The sequence below is a fragment of the Phasianus colchicus genome, chromosome 15 (genome assembly GCF_987193195.1).
Source record: "Phasianus colchicus chromosome 15, bPhaCol1.hap1.1, whole genome shotgun sequence".
Taxonomy (NCBI): domain Eukaryota; kingdom Metazoa; phylum Chordata; class Aves; order Galliformes; family Phasianidae; genus Phasianus; species Phasianus colchicus.
Genome location: NC_143450.1, coordinates 17,888,193 through 17,909,484, shown reverse-complemented (window position 1 = coordinate 17,909,484; position 21,292 = coordinate 17,888,193). Strand labels below are relative to the sequence as shown.

Genomic DNA, 21,292 nt, shown 5'->3' with positions numbered 1-21,292 from the left:
ACCTACTGCGTATGCATCCTATAGCAGAAGTTTTATCTGTAATTGCTTAACTGTGTTGACAAAAGTAGTTACAGCACTGCCAGATAGTCCAATAAAGTTGACTTAGAATGCCATGGGAATGGCATGTTGTAGCTGTGCACATCCACAGGTCTGTGGCAGTGCTCCTTGTTCGTCCTTCTGGAGTCTTAGAAAAGTTTAGGGATCTGACTTTGTCCCAGCAAGCAAATCTAGCACAAACTTTTCTTCCTGTTCCTACAATGAGAAGAGTGCTTTTGGGGATGACATCAAAGGCGTCAGAGGCCCGTTAAAATGCAATGGAATTATTTTGTTAAAGTTTGTAAGACGTGTTTGCTTGCTTTAAAGCTCTCGTGTGTGTGCACAGGACTGGAGATGAAGGGTAAATTGAGCCAAAGCTCGAGCCTGAGATATGGAAGAGGGCCATTCTGAAAACTGCCCAATATAACATGTATTCATGTAGGGGTTCTCCTTCACAGGGATTAAAACCCATTGAAAACATACCTGCCATCTGAAACTGGAGTGGAGGAAACCGGTCAGGTGGGAAGACTGAAAAGAATTGCAATTCAGTTCACAGTAATAAGTGCACTGCATGGATCTACCACCTGTGTCTGATCACAGCCACGTGAAACCCAACGATGTTTTTTCAAACTGAACTCTAATTGCTGTTAAAAATACGGTGCTCATTCTACTCTCTTACTGATTTTTACTTCTGATTTATGTTCCTTTTTTCAAAGGAAAATGTTTGCTTCTCCTTCCCATCTGTATATTAATACAGACAGGGCCATATCTCAGAATATCCTCAGTGATTTTGAAGTCAGTGCTGTGCGTTACAGATGGCTTTTTATATACCTAAAGGTTTGTGTGATTGTTAGATGAATGGGGGTTTTTAGGCAGTCTCTGCTAAATGCAGAAGTCATTTAAGGACAGCGTGTTTCTTGCTCAAGGATCTTGTTTAAACTGTGCCTTGGCTCCTTTTTTAGTCCTTTTTTTTTCCTTTTTTTTTTTTTTTTTTCTCTTTTTCCCCTTGGTTTCACTGGTGGTTTGTGAGCTTCTGGACTCCTGTTCAAAGTTTAAAGAACAATAACTAGTCAAATGTAAAATAATGTCAATTGAACAACCTATGACTCAACAGTCAACCAAGTCATCCTGGCTCCACATCAAATGGACGGAGGCCAAAACCTAAAACTGGCACACATCCCCGTCCCTCTTCTTCGTATATTTTCACTGAAGCAGAGCCCAGAATGTAACACATTGGTTAAAACTCCACAATAAAGCGGTCCGCATGTAAATGCATTATTTTTGTTGACAAAAAAGCCTGAAAGCCCGTGCCAGGAGTAACGACACATTGTGCAACGCTTCGTACGGACTGGCAGGGAAATACATTTTATACCCTGAAGAATTTACCATCTTGACGTTCTTTCAGTATTAATTCCGCTGCTAAATAGCTTCTTTAAATTCTCTAGAAAGAATTAATGAAGAAAAATTCCTTTCTGCTTCATTTGCCCTATTTCTTTCTCAGGAAAGCTGAGGGCTTTTTCTGCTCCATTGGTGCCCGCTGTGTTTCCGCAGAGCGGCTGCGCAGCCAGGAGCTGAGCCGCGTGGAGCGGGGCTGCGTGTCTGCGCTCATCGGGGCCGGTGCCGGTTCCTCATGCAGGGCTCTGCTGGCACCAGAACAGCCTTGAATTTATTATTTTTTTTCTAAATAGCATAAATGAACTTTCTAATGGGCGGTCTGAATTTATTTATAGCTTTATGAATCAATTAGACATTATGCAAGTATTAACCTTCAGCTTTTAAAATATCTGCTCCGTGACTCTTGCATTCAGCCGAGTCTCGTACTGCCTTTCTTGCAGCACATTAATATTTTTCCATGTACGTTGCAGTCAGCTTTCCAGATGTCTTGCCTTTTTTCCTAGCAACATCATTTTGGCAGCTCCTGACCGCAGCCCTGTGATTGACAGAAGTGCTCGCATTAGGAGCACTGGAGCAGCGTATAACAGAGCTCACACTGAGGTCATTAATGGAACCAATCCCACTTCCTAATTTCAGTTCAATTCCTCTGGTATGACATTAATAAGAATGCTGTACCGAGGGGTGAAATATTTTTCATCTATATCCTGATTATGTAGGATGAGGTAAGATGTGATGGGTTCTTGCTTCTTGGTCTGTTCTATTACCAAAATTCCCCCGTGCAAGAATTCTGTTTCTGAATTCAGTGTGCAGACAAGGAAGCCATGATGTTAATGGCTGTCTGTTAAGATAATACATTTCTGGCAGGTCCATTGGCTTTCAGTTTGCTCGCAAGGCTTGGTGTTTTGATGTTGGAAACTGGAGCTCTGCTTCCAGGGGAGCGTGGTGGGAGCTGAGGTCAGAGCTGCGCTCACAGACCAATGGGCTGTGGGTGACTTCGTATCAGGTGTTAAACTAAAACACATCTTTAAAAGTCAAATTCTGAGTAGATTTTTGAGCCTTCTTCTATTGGTGACATATTAGTCTTGAGATCATCCCCACCGCTGCCCCTCTCTGCCCAGTAATTTCTGAATGGAGTGTGTATGTACGCCCATAGAGCTGGGCGGTTCTGTGAGACTGAGTTCTTGAAAGCATGTAGATGATCCACAGCAATCTGCAAAAGTAGGTGTGGATCAAATGTGTATTTTGTTATGCAACGAAGCGTAAAGGATTAGGATGGCATATTATGAATCAATCCCATAATTTTAGGTAAAGATTTTATCTAAGTGTAACAAGGTACTGGCATCTGCCTTAATTCTTTGCTGCTACTTTATTTAAGGAAGTAAAGAAGAAGCAATGAAAGTGATGACGATGATAAAAAAAAAAATTATGAAAACCTTTGAGAAATACGTATGAATTGATGGCTGTAGAAATGAGGCCCTCCCCTTGAAGGCACGACTTTTTGGCAGCTTTGCTGGCACACTGTAGTAAATGTAAAATTTTAGAACCTATAATTTAATTATCATATTCTGGTCATAAATACTTGAAGTCTGTAGTACATTTGAAATCCCGTGAGCTCGAGCTAAGGTTGCAGCTGCAACATCAATTACCATTTATCCATTCCAAGAAAGCTTTGCCTGTGCCCTTGAAACCTTTACATTCTGGAGAGCATCCAAAAAAAAAAAAAATCACGTCACTCACTTGCGTTAGCGTTTCTTTCTCACTCCTGTGTGAGCTCTAAAATGGTAGCAGACGCCATTTCGGAGCGAGGGGAGGCGATGGTGCTGGGGCACGTGGCAGCGGGCGGCTGGGCACAGCGCGGTGCTCCCAGGGGACATCGTGCACCTCTGGCTTCAGAACAGACAGCCGGGCGTCAGAGCGCGGATGTGGCAGCGTGGTGCCCATAGGGAGCCCGTGCCGGGAGTGCCTTTGCTTTATTTCCATTGTGCTGTGTCAGGGGCCCGTGCAATAGATGGTTCTGGTGGTATGCCGATGGTAATCACCCAGACCTTCTGGGTTGATTTCTATTTACTGGGGAATAATTTATGAGAAATGGAGCAGGGGTGCTTGGAACGTGGCCCCTGCTGCCTCGGTGAGATGCTGTGAAACACAAGCTCCTGAGAAGCTCCTCTTGGCAATGCACATTTGTCGTTGAGGCTCTACTAAATACAGATAATTAATTTATCTGGTTCCCCAGGGTGATGGATTCCGTCAACTGGAGGACGGTGTTGGGGTGTGTGTCACTTCTCGGGTGCTTGCAGGGCAGCTCTGGTGTGTCGGCCCTGAGCCTAAGAGAGCAGTTTCTGAAGGAGTGCACACATAGAGCAGAAGGGCCATTGCTGCGTTTTCCTTTCTAATAAAGTTCTTCTTCATGTACTTGCTGCAAACAGAGTTCAGATTTGCACCAGGCTCCCTGTGAGGGTCGGAGCAGCCAGGGTGGGGACTGCAGAGTGGTTCTCACTCTCATTGAGCTCCAGTGAAAACACACTGCTTTGAAAACAAAGCCTTTTCCAGTGGATGTACATCAGGTCGGTGTGAGCTGAAGCCATTTTTTCGTTGTTAACTCAATCTGGATACCTTGGTTAATGTCCTCGTTGTGGTGTATGAGAGTTGTTGGGAAGACGTGCAAAAACGTTGGCAGTATTTGAGGCGATTTTATACATGGCAGTGAATCACAGCCCATTTCAGTTGTATTAAAGGGAGCAGTGTATATGTAAACATGTTCTGTGTGTGTCCTGTGAATGTATGTCATCCTGTGCACGTGGAGGCTGATTATGAGACTTTGCTGCCTGGATCTCAGCCTATCTGGGGAGGTTTTACTCCCGGTCCTTCCTTGCAAGTCAGTTGTGGAAAATATCCTAATGTAGACCCAGCATGGGGGAGGCAGGATGATACCCACCAGTTTGGTTCTGGAAGAGCATGGCCCTCTGCAGGGAGCTCCTGCATCCCACCCTGAAGCAGATCTGGATGTGGTCTTCTTGCTGACCTGGTCCTCCTGCTGTCCATGCAGGCACAATGAGCTGCACATCAGAGCAGAGCCTGGCTTCCCGCTTATCGCCTGGCGGTAAGGCATTTATCTGAGTGAGTGATAAAGGAAATGGTGTTAATCATCTTGGCTTTCAAAGGGACTATAAAACAGCAGCACTGGATGCTTTTATTCGCAGACTTTAGGTAAATACTGTAATCTGCAGCAGACTTTTTCTGTTTATTATGGCACTGTTGGCAATGCGCAGCACTTCTTCCAAAGCAGATCTGTTGCCTTCATTAGATACGAGACAGGAAAGAAAGCTTAAGGATAGGTAGGTTCTGTGTAAGCATTTTTGGGAGGGTGGCTTTTCGTGTGTACACACTCAGGTAGTCCATAGGAATGTTTGAATCAACATCCCGAGATGCCTTTGCCTTAGAGGTAAATTGCAATGTACTTAATACCCGTGGACGCTATTTGAGCTTTCTGCATACTCCGTGGTTGCCAGATGGAGCAAAGAATGTATATCTGTGTAGAGTCTGCAGACAGCTGGGAAGGAAATCGTTGGTTTCTACCAATTCATACCAATTTTCAGTCTCTAAACTTAAGCAAGGACATTACAGGAGACAGAAGGGAGCATTGTGCACTGCAGTGCTTGGGAAGGCTGTGGTGTGGACTCTGTCTGTGCTTTCCACAGGGACCTTTCCCTGGGCAGAGGAATGGCTGGAGCCAAACTCTGTTGTGGGGTTGCTCCAACTAATGATGTAGAGGATGGCAGTGGCAGCTCGTTGTTTTGTGCAGGATCCCTCACTGCTTTCATCGTGATGGGCCGACAGTGTCAATCCACTTGTTTAACGTTTTTTATGCCTGCTTTGGAAATGGCTTTCCTGCTTAAGAGAGCATCAAAATTAATTAGCAGTTCTCTGGTTAATAACGAAATCAGCAATTCAAAAAATGTGATCTCTTGCCGTGTGTTTACATTGTTCTCAATGCTGGAAGATAAGAAGGAGGCCCAGATGGTGGTGACATTGGAAGTGGTTCCTTTCCTGTTATTTGGTGGTGCTACTTACACGAATAAGTACTTGGCTGTTGAGAATGCATTATTTAAACACTATGATGACTTTTTCTGGAGGGCTGAGAGTTACGGTGCGTATCGTTTTGTGGTCTAGACTTATTGTGTAGTGAATGCAACTCATGTGTGATGCACTGAGCCAGGAGTAAGAGCAAAATAAGTGGTCTCATTTACACTGCTTCAGGCTTAGATACATTCAGTCAATCTTGGAGCTGCTTTCTCCGACCTGTGACATATGTTTCATCCATTTCTTCCCTCGGTTGGTATTTGGACACAAAGGAAATGTTTTGGTTTCAGGAGCTGTCTGCAGTGGTGTTGCAGTTTGTAACAGCACCAGGGAATAGCTTTGTCCTGTGTATGTCTGAAAAAAACCTGGTATGAGGTGGTGTTGCCTCTGAAGTTCTCTCCAGAGTCAGGTGTTTGAAAAGGTGCGAACTGCTGAGCTGACAGCTGCCCCACAGCCCTCTGAGATGTTCCTCCTGTAGGTGCCTGACCCCGTTCCCCTTGGGGCACTCAGGCTGTTAGCAGTGCTGCTGCCCTCACCCTGCAGTGCAGCTGCAGGTGCTGTTGTGGCTGATGTGCAGTGCAGGAAGGTGATGCGTGTTTAAAACAACAGTGTGAAGTTAGCTGGTTGCCACGTGAGGAAGCGTGGTTGTTCTGTGTTGGATCAGAAGAAGATGCAGAGGTGGGGAGAGAGCAAATGTTGTCACTGCTGCGCACAGCTGCACTGATGGGACGTGTTCATAGGGGAGCCACAGCTTTGTGCCCCGACTTATCGCTAGTGACAGGGCTGCCAGCTTCACGATGGGCCGTATCTGATAGCACAGCGCTGACAGCCTGGCCCAGGAAATGGTTCTTGTTTGCCTTCCTGGCTCACAACTCTGCTTTCCCACCTGGGTCTGTGGGCTCTGCTCCGCTGGGCTGGGATAGGGGTGCACAGCAGGACGGGTCCCCAGGGAATGCAAATGTCAACCAGCATAAACTTTACCACACCCATCTTCACTAAAGTTTGTACCTTGAGCTGGGTTTGAAAGTCTCTGGTAAATGATTAACGAGGAATGGACTTAGATAAACAGCGTGGTTTGTACAGCCTGGTTACTGGAGCTGCATCTTCTTTAAGTCTTCCCATTTCCCTTCGTGTCTCCTCAGTGAGAAATCATAAACAAATATCTGTGCAAATAAAACTTGTTTAGGTGTGAACAACTTCTGAAAGTGCATGGGAGTGGACCTCAGTCCCCTTTCTTAGCTAATGCATTGCCCCTGAGAATAAAAGTAACTCGTTTTATGAACTTGGAACCATTGCATTTCCTCTCCTGTTTGGACTTGGTTATGTTTTTTTCCATTTGGGTAAGAGTCATAGTTTGTTAGGATTTGGTTGGGCTCTGAAACACTTCTGGAAATAACTGAAGGATAACAGTAATGGTTATATTATCATGTGGTGATTGAGGGGAGAGACACAACCCCTTGGGAAGCAGTTTTGTTGTCTTTGTCTCCTTCCTCCTGTGACTTTGTGCGTAAAAGATGTATATTGAACACCAGGCGAGGTTGCTGTGGTACAGGGCTGCCCCATGCACGAGGTGCTCCCTTTGGCTGTGGGTCAGATCTGTGAGGCTGGGATCACGCTCAGGGATCGCTGCTTTGCTGCAGCTGGGGCAGCAGGAGGCGAGGAGGGGCTGTCAGCGTTCGGCACTTTTCTCCTCCATTAGTAAATGTTGGCCTTATCTGATAGAGCCAAGCTTGAAAAGGTATGCCAGAAGCCCAGATTAGATTGTTGGCGACTGCTTTATTAATTGATACCATCATTTGTTTTTAGTTCTGTTGTTCTATTTAATTGTATTTAGTATCTATCTGTTGTCTTTGTCATGTAGCAATTTCTGTGATAGTAGTATGGAAGATGAACCTATTTAAAGGTGATTGAAAACTTTCAGTAGAATGTGCTTGGCACTAACACCATTTCAGTGACAGTTTATGAATGATTCCTTGAAAATGTTTTTGTCATAAATTCAGAAGAGCTCAATTTTTTGGATCTGTATTAGTTGTCTTCAAAACTGTGCATAGAAAAAGACGCTTCTCTCTTCTCATTTCTAAATGTTCAATGATCTGCAGCTCTCAAGTGATGCATGCCGTACTTACGTTCCAGGCTCTCCATTCACATATCAGTGTTTAAACTGGGATTTGTAGTGTAAGAAATGGTGCCACCGGACCTGAATCTTTCATAACTTAACCACAAATCATTTCGTCCAGCAGCAGTCTGCTTTGTAGACTGTAGGGTGTGAACTGGACCCAACTAACACGGAGTGAGTGTAGTGGCGTTGATCACTGTTAATTGTTAGCTGTGAGCCATGCAGGGCCGTGCAGCCCCAGGTGGGCTCCCACGCACTGACCTCCCAGGAAGGAGCACGCTGGGCTCCAGCTCTGCGTTGTGACGGGGGAACGGCCAACAGCTTCTCATGGCCAACTCTGGTTTGTCCTAATTGAGCGCCATCGCGTGCGGCTTGGTGATAAGAAGCAGAAATGGATTTGAGTCCTCGACTTCCTTACCTGTGAGGTCGGTTCCCTTGCAAAACTGTCACCACTCATGCAAACCATCTCCTGCAGGGCAATGGGCCCTAGCAGGCAGCAGCCTCTGTTGTTACGTGACACATTCCTGGAGTGCTTCAGTGCTGAGGAGGGCAGGCAGGCTTCGTAGAAATGAGTGTGAGTGTGTAATTAAAGCCGTGTGTTTGTAAGGACATCAGATGAACATAACCGGGGTGAATTCCATTCTGCCATTACTTGGGTGTTATGCGCTTGATTGTGCAACCTAAATATTTTATTATGTTTTTCTGCTCCTTGAGAGAAGACAAATTGTTTAGAAAACATAGAAAGACCATCCTATGGGTCATAAACAGGGTTGTAATCTATTGATGAGAGCCGCTTTAGTTGACGGATTAGCTAGCAATGGTGGTGATAGTTGTCATCATCTTTGTAGAAGAATAGAATAGAGAAAGTGTTGCTGCATTTCAGATATTTTCTGAAAGCAAAGGATGAATGTGATGGAGTTGAGTCCTTTTCCAAGTTCTGGGGAGGACTGGTGCTTCCTGGGTGGGCTTTCTTCTCTTTTTCCCCAAGCCTGTCTCATTCTGCCTCACTCTGGCTGCAGCCTTTCTTATTGAATCCTTCTCTCCACCCCTTGTTCCGTTCTTGTTCTTTCTGTTTAGATGAATTCCTGCTCGCCAGCCTTTGTACCAGGTTACTGCAGCAGGTCCCATCGCTGCTGCCTGTCCTTCAGCTCTGCTGTGCCCCGTGCTCTCACGTAGCCCCCAGCACTCCCGGACTGCTGGCTATTTCTCAATTCCTCCGTGGGGACGCAGCGTGAAGAGCTGACTTGTTCAAAATTCAAGCCCTCGGGGTGCTGAAGGGTTTTCATTTGTGCTGAAATTCAATTTTTTGGTGAATGTTTGAGAACTATGATAGTTTTTTAAGCGTATGACCAAATCTAGTCAGGTTTCCTTGAGTAAAGGAAAAGGAATATTCTGTTAAAAAGTCAGTCCGTGCTCTCAAATTTTAAGTCCGCTTTAGGGAGTAAGAGTTTTCCGGGATTTTTCTGAATAAAGGCACCAGGGTCTCAAAATAAGAGTCATTTTTCTGTCCTCATCTAAAAAATTGCTGGAGCCCAACTGCACCAAATTTTAGAATCACTTGAAGTCGAGCATGCAGAATAGAAATCTCATCTGAAAGTTTAAAACTTCTGTGAAAATCAACTCAGCAAAATGTGCTCTGTAGGCTGTAAGGAATTCAGGTGCAGCCTGAAGCAGGCGAGGCACTGGGCTCTGTGCTGAATAATCGGCCCCTGAAGTTTGGCAGAGCTGCTGCTGGTTCAGCCCTTATGGGTAGGAGCAGCTCAGGGGTGGCTGTGATGGGCTTGTGCTGTCCCAGCAACAGTTCTTTGTTTAAGAAGTAAACCTTTGTCACTGGACAGGGATGCCACATCCTCAAATTAAGAAATGCTATTACTTTCCTGAAATGCTGGGATGAAAGGACCTTTTATTACTATAAATATGTGACTTAATTTGCAGTTTCTTGCACAGAAGTGTCCTGATACAAAGCCCGATGCTGGCAGTGGAAGGCAGGCTTTTGCAGGACTTACTGCAGACTGCGGGAAACGCAGCCATAATGAAAGCAGTATGGAATGAGAGTGTGCTGTAGGAGTCAATTTTATAGACTAGGATCACTGCACAGGAAACTTGGCTTCAGAGATGGGTAAGGGAAGTGATCTTGACGCAGTCAAATAGGCAGTAAAGCAATCCGTACAGCTTTACTTATGTCCTACAGAGATTGCTGGTTAACTGCTTCTGAGTCTGGTGCACGGAGCTGTAAGTCTTTGAGGAGAAAGGCAGCCCATTTCTCACCATTATATTACGTTTGCCAAAATGCCACAAATCTTAATTCATGTTTTCGTGCCTTTTTTGCCAGCCCTGGACTGAGATCAGATGTAAGCTCTTCTCCATCCACAACCTCAGCGACTGCGGGACCACCTCCCAAGCTCTGCCTCGTGTGCTCTGACGAGGCCTCCGGGTGTCATTATGGTGTTCTTACTTGTGGCAGCTGCAAAGTGTTCTTCAAAAGAGCTGTGGAAGGTAAGCCTTGTTTTAAACAACACTTTGATCAAAACTGTAAGGTCTGATTCCATATGTGACCGGCCAGAGCCAGGCCATTCTCTCCTGCTGGAGCCCGTTATTGCTCAAATCCTCCTGGGAAACCCCAGCCCTGCTATCGCTGTTCCTTTCGTAGTAAATAACATTGATAATGGTGTGATTATCTGTAGCATAGATTCCTTTACGTTTATAAAACGCTCCCGTTCACTCCAGATAAAAGGGTGCATTGTTGTTTTTGCTTCTTGTCTCCTTCATTTTCTTTCGCTGTGGTTTTTGTTTATTTGTCCTAATTATATACAGACATGTGTTGACTTTGCAGTTTGTGGTTCTAAGTTTCATACTCACTGATCTGTGTATGATGATGTGTGTGAAATTGGGTAGCACTTCCGCAAGGTTGGGAGAGTTTGACAGTGCTTCCTGTCAGTGCTGGTTACGTTACACGTGTGTAACATGTATGGTGTATGCAGGGCAATTTACAGAGGTGTGTGGGTTGGGGTCGTTGGGATTTCTTTGTGGGCACAGGAAGAAAACAGCGGTGATGGAGGATGAAATGGGAGTCCAGAGTGGTGAGCGGAGTGGCTGCTCTGTGCTGAGCGGGCTGTGCTGTGCGCCCAGCTGCTCACTGCAGTATCAGCATCAGAGACAGAAGGAGCACAGAGCGCATCGCTGTGCGCTGGAAGGGCAGCAGTGGTTCCTGCACCGCCGTTACACAACACAGGAAATCCCTCACGCAGGGCTTCCCGTCTCGTGCCTGTTTCGGGCTGTCCTTACTGGGTGTGATGAAGTGAGTCATGCTGTCATGTTTTGCTAACGTTTTTGCAAGCTGGATTTCACTTGAAGAGGGAAGGCTGTGTTTCACAAAGATGCATCGGCATTCTGTCCTTAGAAGAAGGACTGGCCCGTGCTCCCAACTCACCCAAAGCAATAGGAAATGTAATGACGCACTGGGAAACGGTGTGGAAGTGCAGAGCCTCTCTCAGAGGATCCGAGGATGTTCGCAGGCTGTGCTGCTGCCCTTTGTGGGAAAGGATGTCATGTCTGTGGCCGCTGAAGCTGCTTCTGAAGTACCATGAGAGGCAGCTCCAGTACAGAGCGCTGAGCTGTCCTTGGCTCTCGGCTTGTCCTTCTGAGATGTGCTCCTGCCTGCAGCCAGGCTCCTCGTTGGGATGAACAGCCATCTGTAGCTTGGAGTGAAAGAAGGGCGCTGGATGTCCCCCAGGAGCAGCTCTGTGTGGCAGCTGAGTGTGTCACAGCAGCAGTTCTGCCTGTTCCACAGCCTTAGCCAGTGATGGAAGTATTGATACATGAAGAAATCATCTGGTGATTTCTGCTGACTGGTGATGTGACTTTGCACATCTTGTACCAACTGTGTTGGTGTTAAATACGTAAAGCAGGGCTGGAGCTGTAAAACTGCAACACGCTCCTCAAGGTTTACCTGCACTTTCATTTTCTTATTGTTCCAGTTTGTCCCAGTCGTCACCCTTAAGATTCGATATTGTGGATATTTTCAGGAGCTCCTAAAGGATCTGTGAGTTTAATATTACCTTAAGGAACAAAAAACTTGATTTTAGCTCTTACAGGAATTTTTCTCTTTAGGAATATATGTAGAAAGAATTTATTTCTGCACAATTGCTTTCATTAATGTCTGCCAAGCATCTGTTAGTGTACAGATCCAGCAAACTGCATTTGTCACCGAGCTGTAAGCCTGGAAACGCTTCTTCTGCACCTCTGTCTGCAGTCATGTACCCTGCGATGGAAATGATTACAGAAACTGAAAGTTTCAGTGTCCAGGAAACCAATATGAGGTGTATTTCATTCAGCAAACAGTAGAACTAGAGGAAAGGAGGGAGGATGAAGGTGGGTCAACTGTTCTGTATTTATAGCCGTTCTCACACAAAGAAAGATCCTTTCTTCAGGAATCCAGGATAGCAAAAGATGTTTTGTTCTAGTTCTTATTTTCACGGTGCCTCAGAGCCCTTCTGGTTGTTTCTGCAGGCCCAGCCCCACACCTCCCTCCTGTTTCCACCTCTCCTGCCAGCCCACCTCTTCCTCCCTGCTCCCACCCCCGCTTTCATCTTGCCTCAGATTCTCACACCTCCCCTCTGTGTTAAATGCCTTCCAACACCCCTGCCTCCTGCAGTGTTCCAGATTGTGCTTGTTCTCCAGCCCTTTCCACTCCCAGTCTGTTCCAAAGAATCTTTCATTCCTCTGATCATCGCAACCCATCAGAGCCCAGGGGCGTGCTTGTGCTCAGGTGGTGCAGTGTGGAGCAGCAGTGTTGTCTGGATGCTCTGCAAAATGCCTACATCTGCAGTAAATTCTCTTGGAAGCGTCTCAGTTTGCTCACTACCAGATTTCACCAGTGTGTTCTTTAAGTATCTTCATTTTTTTTAAGCAGCAAGGGTAACTGAGATGTGTCCGTTTGGCTGGCGTGTCCGCAGGGCAGTGTTCTGACCATGGGAAGCAGGAGGTGGAAAGATCTCATTTTTCACCAAATGCTAATGTGACAGAAGAGCTTTACTATACTGTTATACAGAGAAATAATGTGGTTTCCGTATGAAAAAAAATATATAAAAAGAAAGACAATAATGGCTAAGCAGTAGATACAAGAAATCCAAATACTTGCATGGAGATGGAACTCCACAGGTTTGACGAAGGCCGTAGGATGGACTCTGCATACCTGAAATTTTCACAGTTGATTTCAAACTAATTCCTAAATCACGTCTGTTTCTGTAAGAAGACTCTTAGACTCCATTGTTAGTCACTGAATATTTGGAAAATACTTTTGTTCCTCTTGCTGTTATCCATCAGGACATTGAAATGCAGTGTAAGAGCCTGGGCTGCAGCTTTGTTCCACCATCACTTCTGTTTCTTGTTCCCTGTCTGGGAGAAGGACGTTATCTCTTAGCAGTGCCTTTTTCTAAAGGAACCTGTCCTTATACAATTGTGCGTGTAACTCAAATAATTAGGAACAGATGTCGTTCCTGATATCGTTCTCCACTGCTGCCCTTCTGTTAACAGCAAAGCAATGCACTCATTTTAATAGGTGTTCTTCAGGTCACCACGTTTCTGGGGCCAAATATTTGGTGTGAATCTGAGGGTCCGTAGAGATGTCAGAGTGCTTGGTTGTCTGCTTTGAATGGAACGGAGGCTTCTCAGCTTCTGGAGCGGTGACAGCTATTTCTATATGTCAGGAGAGATGTTGAAATGTATACTTTCCAAATGTGTTTGTGAATGTTATTTATATCTCATGTGAAGTCATTCAGGGAAATTGTAAACGTGCCATGGAGGCTTAGAGCTTTCTCCTAGCTTGGAGAAATGTAAGAGAAAAAGAGTTGTAAAAATAGAACCTGCCCAACCTTAACGAACAGAAAATAGGATTTCTCCCTCAGCGTATTGGCATCAGTGTCTGAATGCCAGCAGAGTGCTGGGTTTGTGTTTGCTGGGAGTCGTCTGGATACTGACTTTGTTTTGCAATAAAAGGAGTGCGGCAAGAAGGGACATCCTGTAGTCCCTTCGTGCTACAGAAGCAGGATGACTTCATCTGATTGTAAGGTTGGTGGTGACTCTGTGTTTCTGTGAATGCAGGGCAGCACAACTATCTCTGCGCTGGAAGGAACGACTGCATTATTGACAAAATCCGGCGGAAGAACTGCCCGGCGTGCCGCTATCGGAAATGCCTCCAGGCGGGCATGAACCTCGAAGGTAATCCTCAGCGTTCCATCCCTTTTTTTCTGATCTGCTGAAGGTCTGGGAGCTGAAGCAGCAGCACTTCAGTGTGGTAGAAGCTCGGTGGTGCGTAGCAGCATTTTAATGAAAGTAAGATTTTTAGTGCTAAAATTTCTCCCGTGCTTTCCTATCCCCACTCAGTTGCTTTATCTCCCTGTTATGCACAGCAGAAGTGAGTCATGCATGTGAAACGGAGTTATTTTTTCTTCCTGTCAGCACATAGATCTTGTTGCTTTTTCGGTGAATCTGAGACAGCAGAACTCCAGCAGAGGTCTTGTAGGGAAGTGCCGTGCCTGCCTATTCTTACTTGGGAAAGTGACTTGATGCTGAAAACCACAAATGGGAGGGAATGCCCGGGCGTGTATCTAAAATTGGAGTGGGCCTTGCATCTTCAAGCTGAAGAAAAGGCAATTATTTTTATTCATGCTGCGGGTTCTTGTTCTTAAGTGTCTGATAGAGTCTCTCTAGAAAAGATAATGTACTAAAGAAACAGAAATGTGTCGGTGCGTGTTTGTTCTGCGCTCAGCTGTGGGTGGCTGATGAGAAACTGGAGACCACATCAGCTAGAGATTTAGCAGCGGCCCCAGAAAGGCATAAAACTTTTTTACTGCTGTCAGCCACATTTCATCTTCGATATTTCTCCTTGAGCCGTAGAGATTAATGCAGTATTTACTAGCATAGTTATTGTGGTGATAACTTGTATCATCGAAGTTGACAGATAAAATAAAAATGTCAAAAATGTATATTAATATGAACATTTATTTCATTTCAGCGAAAATATCCTTCAGTAAAATGTGAGTGGTGGATCATGTTAGAGATGGGCCCTTGTTAGCATGTCCTTTCCTGCTGTTCTTCTCCCCCTCTCCACCACGAACACCCCGTGTTCCTGCCATGCTGGTGGCTGCTGCCCATCCTTCTAAGCAAAGGGAGTGGGCCCAGCAGGCTGGAATGCTTTCCCCCACACCACACTTGCACATCAATTCCATCCTCAGGAGGGGACATTGTGGTTTGTCTACATATCAGTGGGGTCTGTATGCAGGAGGGGCGTGCACGCAGCCTGGCAGCCAGTCTGCAGGCTGTCGGTGGGTGTCTGTGCAGGGCGTGCAGCTGTGTGCAGGGCAGCACAGTGCTCAGGGGCTCCCAGCAGTGTTGGAGCTACGAGGCTGCGTGGCCGACTGGGAAGGCTGGGAGCCAGCAGAAGTCATGGCACAGCCAAAGGGAGGTTTCCTTCCCTGAGGTTTGGCACAAGGACTGCTGGAGAGAAGCGACTTTCTGCAAGATGGTATTGTTATATAGGTTGGGAAGGCAAAAAAAAAAAAAGAGAGAGAGAAAACTGCTTTCATGGCTGAGGGAAGAAAGACCTGGAATCTGAGCAAAGCGAAAATATTAGATCCCAAGATAGTGTGAGAAGGAGAAAAGAAAGCTGTGGAAACAGCAGGTTATCAGGTGGGTCTGAGTGGCTGGTGAGTCGTGGTACAGAAGAAGGAGTCGAAGTCTGGCAGGCAGTATGAGGTGCGTAACAGTGCGGAGGCACGATGGTTTCTTGTACACCAAAACCATGCTGCCGAACCATTTTCTGTTCTCGTTTGCCTTATCAGTCATACATTTGACACTACTTAGCTCCCTTTTCTGGAAGGTTTTTGTGCTATGTGTTTTTTTGAGTAGGGGGCATTGGGAAAATGCGCAGCTGTCAAGCTTCAGGTACCAGAAACTTCTACAGCAGAATAATGTTATTCTGTCTTACAGGCTTTATTTCATTGAATTCTCGTTTCCTACTTCCGTCACTAATTGACCCTAGCCATTACTTGGCACCCTTTTTCTTTCTGATGCATTTGAAGAAACGATTTGTCATTAGGTTTTGTGCCCATAATAAGTCATCACAAAATGTTTTTTGGCTTTTCATACGACATTTTATAGTTAAACTCTTGGCAATTTATGTTCTGTCGTCTTCATTTTGAAACGATTTCAAGTTTCTTGCAGGATCTCTTCTTATTTCTAATAATATTAATTGCCCTGCTTTGCAACTGCAGTGGCTTTTGCCTTTCAGATCCTGCTCTCAGCATCGAGGTGCACAGCCTCCTCTGCTTACGGCGGTGTTTCACCTTCTGTGCAGCAGTGAGAACATTGCTGTGCGATGGTATTTCCGTGAAGGTCTCGATCCCCACGTTCTCTTTACCACTGAACTTTTGCCTGCAGAGCTTTTCTTCTGTTCTGTCACTGGTTCTGGTTGGGTTTGTGCCTGTGGGCGCCTCCTCAGTGTTTAAGGGGCTGTTGAGATGCTGTGGGGTTGCAGTCCAGCCAGCCGATCACACAGCTCGACTGCGCATCCCTTCCATGGCAGAGCCCTCCTTCTGCTCACGGTGCTGTGTTGTTGCTATGTTACCCTGTCCTGGTGCTGAGGTCCCTCCATGAGATGGGGTCGTCCCCACTGTGCAGTTGTGTCCGGCTGTCCCAGAGGAGAGGCTCTTCTGTGAGGTGGGACGGACCTCATGTAACACCTGCCTCTGTAATGTCCCACAACAATCCCCATCTTTTCAGCTGCGTTGGGACTTTCAGCCCAGCTGTGGGCAGGTTGGGAATCCCAAACGCCAGGCACAGTGGGCACTGCTGGTGGGCAGCACAGACCCAGCACAGCCACACCATCCTGCACTGCAGCTGCTCTGTTCTCTTTCAGCAGAGCTTTTTGGATGCTGGAGCTTATTTCTGTACCAACTTTATCTGTAAGGTTTATCTTTTGCATTTTGCCTCAAGGAGCTGGTTTTTAATTTGTGGTGTTTTTGTATTTGAAAGTATAAACCTTCCTTTTTTGTGAGTTACAACAATATATCTACGTCAGGTTTAGTAGTGCAGCTTAATAAAATTCTTGCACAATACTTTATCTTATCTGATATTTCTTTGATTGCAATGTTACCAGACTTTCTGGTCTGTAAGTATTCCGTCCTAGGTGTCTGCATTAACCTGTAGGCATCTGCATGTAAATTTATGTTCATTTAAAAAAGCAGTTCATTTGCTTTTGAGAACAAGGATGATGGCAAGTGTTGTGTATGTATAATACATAAAAGTGAAGATAATAGCAACAGAAAGAAGCCCTTTGCTCCAAAGAGCTGGTTACTGCTGTTCTGCCATGGAAGTCTCAGCAGATGTGGGCAGTATTGAAACTTTTGCAAAAATTCAATTTATGCAGAGTCTATAGAGAATTTCTTATCCTTACAGAGATTCTGAAGACCTTCTTGCAGCCCGTGGGAGAAGTGGGGCTGGGAGGGGGGGGACATTGCATTCTATTAAGCTACAGTGAGTGGACTTCTGGCCATTAGAGACACTGACTGGATCAGCAGAAATTAACAAACATGAAAGCACTTCATGCAATGTTTTTCTGTGCTGTTGGTTTATCTCTGAAGTTGCAGAACAAAAATCCATCAATTAAGTGATAGAAAAGGAAAGAATCAGGTTTTCATTCTGGTCTCAGCCAAATGGTTCATTGAGTTCAGCCTCCAGGAGAGGCCAGATAGGAGATCCCTTTATTGACAACTGTTGCTTCAGCTTCTAGTTTATGGTTAACATCTCTGTGTGACGTTTTATTTATTTGGCATATGAACGTAATGGTTTAATTATACAGCAGTGATTTACATGCAAAGAAGCTGGCAAGAGAGAAATCTCCGCCTGCCCAGCATTTCAAAAAATGTTTTCCCTGGCTTGAGAGACTGAGTCACTTCTAACCCATTCAGTATACTTCTTTCCTTCCCTCTATATGGCTTCTGTACTTAATATACCAAGGAAATGACAGCATGCCCACTCCTGCAAGTCATTTCCAAACAGGTGCTGTTCTGTCACATGGAGCTGTACTGAAAAGGTTGGGGCCAGGCCTTGTCTTGTGTCCTCCTTGCAGGCATTATAGGGGATCTGGGGGCATAGACATTAATGTGACTTTGATTAAGATGTGAAATAAACAGATTTCCACAGGAAGTTCGGTAAGTATTGAAGTGGAATTATTTACAGTTTATGAAAAAGAAAAATCCTTGAGGAGTTCTGGTTGTCCGATCTACAAATGAAGGAAAAAGAAAGCAGCTTTTCCCGTGCTGCGGGCGCAGTGGCACGCGGTTACTTTCCGTCACCTAACAGCAGTTATTCAATCTTTCCCAGCTCGCAAAACGAAGAAGAAGATCAAAGGCATTCAGCAGGCCACTGCCGCGGGCAGCAGGGATGCCGCCGAAGCTGCTGGAAGTAAGAGCGTGGTTCCTGCATCGCTGCCGCAGCTCACCCCCACCCTGGTGTCGCTGCTGGAGGTGATCGAGCCCGAGGTGCTGTACTCAGGCTATGACAGCACGCTGCCCGACTCCAGCTGGCGCATCCTGTCAACCCTCAACATGCTGGGAGGACGGCAAGTGGTGGCTGCGGTCAAGTGGGCGAAGGCAATACCAGGTAGCACACGTGTGCCTTAATTACAGAGCGCAGCCATTTGGGGGCTTGAATGTCTGTCTTTGTATCCGAGGTTCTTCAGAGCGCTCAGAGATAAGCGCTAGCAGTACTTGAGCTAGTCCAGGCCTCGCACTGCTGGAGCGGAGCCTTCACTTGTACAGACTGATGCTGTGCTGGCTTACCTGGGTCTGCATTCGGGTGGTTCTGTTTTCCAGCCCATCACCGTATCTGTAGTTTCTTGTTGACTGGGAATAGGCATTTGAGCTTTCCAGTTCCAGACACAAGAGCTCAAGATGTTCGTTTGCTCTCAAGCCTTGTAGCTACATGATTACATGGGGAATTTGGAAATGTTCTTGCTGTTTGGCTCCTGCCTGAGGACACTTAGCAATTGCCTTACAGAAGGAAAGTGCAAAATCCCAGCCATGGCCATAATGTGTAGCATCCCATAGTATGTCTCTGGGAGGGGTCAGGGCCACAGGAGAGCTGAAGACCTGTTTCTTTCTGACAGAACAAAGACAAATGTTTTTCTCCCCTTCTCCTCTAGTCACTGCCATTACCTGCTTCCAAAAACAAACTGGCAACAGCACTTCCACAGTGCTGTGCATCCCTGTGGGACAGCCTGCAGGCTGCTGGCATTCTGAAACGAGTCTGACACCACTGGGTTCTGTGTTTGCAGTCTCTTCTGGACAGTTCCCCTAATGAGATGAATCTTCAGATTATAACATGTCCTTTGTGAACATAGCGAGCTTCTGTTTAATAATTTTATTAATAGGGACTATTATCATATTTCTACACTTTTTTAAAATTGCTGAGACGGTTCTTTGTGGGCATATTTAACTTGTGTGTGCTTCTGCTGAGTGTCCCCCAGCCCACAGACTGGCAAGCGCTGCCTGCTGAATCCTTGAGCTGAGGTTGTCAAAGCAGCCTTTCCTGAGGAGGTTTTGAGCAAAACTTTTGAGATTTGACCCAGTAAGTTAGAAATAAGTTTGAAATAATTTGCTTGTGTTTTAGAAGCAGTAAATAGTGGTTAATAGTGGTTGCTGCAGTCTCCAAAGCCAGAAGCCTGCTTTGAAGCTGTTCAGACCTACTGAGTTTTGCTATTTAATAATCTACTGACTGCTATCTATTTAAGCGTCTTCAGGAAGCAGTGCTGTAATGAGCTCTTTAGATGCCAAATGCCTAATGAAATTAAATAAAATCAACTTGAATTCAGACTTTAATAATGATTCATGGTGACACAATGTTTTCTTGTTAAATGTAGGCATGATCCGATAGAAACTAGCATTGCAAATGAAAAGCTGCCTGCATTTTAAGCCTGTTTAAGGGACCAATTTTCGGATTTTACACATTTCCTCATTATCTTAATTGGCTCTATTCATTCTACGTATTCTTACAAGATTAACTACCATCGTTAACTGTTCCTAATGCGATGCATATTTTGTAAGTTCTGTGTACGATTCTTGAATAAGAACAAAATTTGAAGTTAAATCATTTATCATCTCGTGGACTGCTCGCAAACATTAGGAAAAACACTTAATTACAGAAGATTGCCAAATGAATGGTAGTGAATATTAGATATTTTTGTCTTGTGATCTATCTTTGGCTGGTTACCTTCTCCACATAATCACACGCACATATTCTGATGTATTTATTTTTTTTAAGTATTACCTCCCCTTCTGGTGCCTGTAATACCCATCAAAGCGTTTCCATCTGGCACTGCCATAGAATTATGGAGTCACCAAGGTTGGAAATGACCTCAAAGATCATCCAGTCCAACCGTCCACCAGAGTTTTCCCACTAAATTCCCTCCCCCAGTACAACATCTGAGCCTTTCTTGTACACCTGCAGGGAAATCTCCATCCAGAAGGCAGCTCACAGCAGTTGCAGAAGGCCAGCACTGTTGGTGGGTGCGCATTTCTGTCGGTGGGGTGCTGAGAACTTGCTTTGCATGTGTAGATGTCAATGTAATTCATAAGATGGGGTTGAAGCCTTGCTTTCTGTTAGCCCTGTGGCCTGTCTCCCCATATGACTTTCTGCCAGGCCCCGGCCTGTTTCCCCCTCAGGGCAGTCACCCGGCCCTGCGCTGCTGAGCGCTCTGCTCGGACCTCTCCTGGTTCAGCTCCGTTCTCCTGCCCACAGGCTGTAATCTGAGTGCTACGGTTCATTTTTACATGTGCAAATATTTGAACGTAACCTTGGTAGTTGGAAAATTGTGTCTGCACCCTTTTAAGGTACTTCTATTTCCAACAAGAAAAAAAAAAAACCCACCAACTTCATTTTTGTTCTATTTTTTTTTCTGCTACCAAGAATGCAGCCTGAAATACAGAAATGCTTGACTGAATCAACTAGCAGCAAGCAGTCCTGTTGTTGCAGGTACTGTCATCACAGTTACAGAAGTCGTTACGAAATTCTCTTTAAAAAGCAGTAATCTGCATTGGTGGTACAGAGGTTGTACTGATGAGAAGCACGATCTCTTTCAGAGTTCTTTGTGTTCTGGGTTTGTTTTTGGGGTTTCTTTTGCTACCAATGCAGCCACACCTCACTGCTTTTATTTTTGTGTCGTTAAGGTTTCAGAAACTTACACCTGGATGACCAAATGACCCTTCTGCAGTACTCCTGGATGTTCCTAATGGCTTTTGCTTTAGGATGGAGATCATACAAACAATCAAATGGAAGTCTCCTGTGCTTTGCACCAGATCTGATTATTAACGAGTAAGTAAGACTGCATCCTTGTCCAGTTTTACCGGGGAGGTGCAGGCTGCTGCAGCCTGTCCGTGTTCTGCATGGGAGAGGCGAGTAGCTGGGCAGCAAAGGTGCAAGGATCCCAGGTCCCTTTGTTGTTTGCAGCGTTGTTTTCCTTCCAGCAGATCGCTTAGTTTTCACACAGTTTTACTGCAAGAGAAATGTTTTCAATACTGAGTGCATTTGTTTCCATGAAGTTTTGTGGGAGGTGCTCGTATGAAATGTCCCATGCTGTGATCCTTCCTGCCCATTCATTGCAGTCAT

The 21,292-nt window shown here is 45.4% G+C and overlaps 1 protein-coding gene across 3 annotated transcripts in view; it reads left to right on the top strand.

Moving 5' to 3' along the window:
* NR3C1 (nuclear receptor subfamily 3 group C member 1) overlaps positions 1-21,292 on the top strand; it is a 53,789-nt gene that overhangs the window by 22,573 nt on the left and 9,924 nt on the right. For all 3 annotated transcript variants that reach the window (XR_004167636.2, XM_031598498.2, XM_090150694.1), the window contains exons 3-6: positions 9,960-10,123; positions 13,730-13,846; positions 18,011-18,289; positions 20,854-20,998. Coding sequence is in view for 2 of the 3 variants with exons in the window: in XM_031598498.2 (XP_031454358.1) it covers positions 9,960-10,123; positions 13,730-13,846; positions 18,011-18,289; positions 20,854-20,998 (705 nt within the window). In the remaining variant the exon portion in view is untranslated. The remainder of the gene's footprint in view (positions 1-9,959; positions 10,124-13,729; positions 13,847-18,010; positions 18,290-20,853; positions 20,999-21,292) is intronic.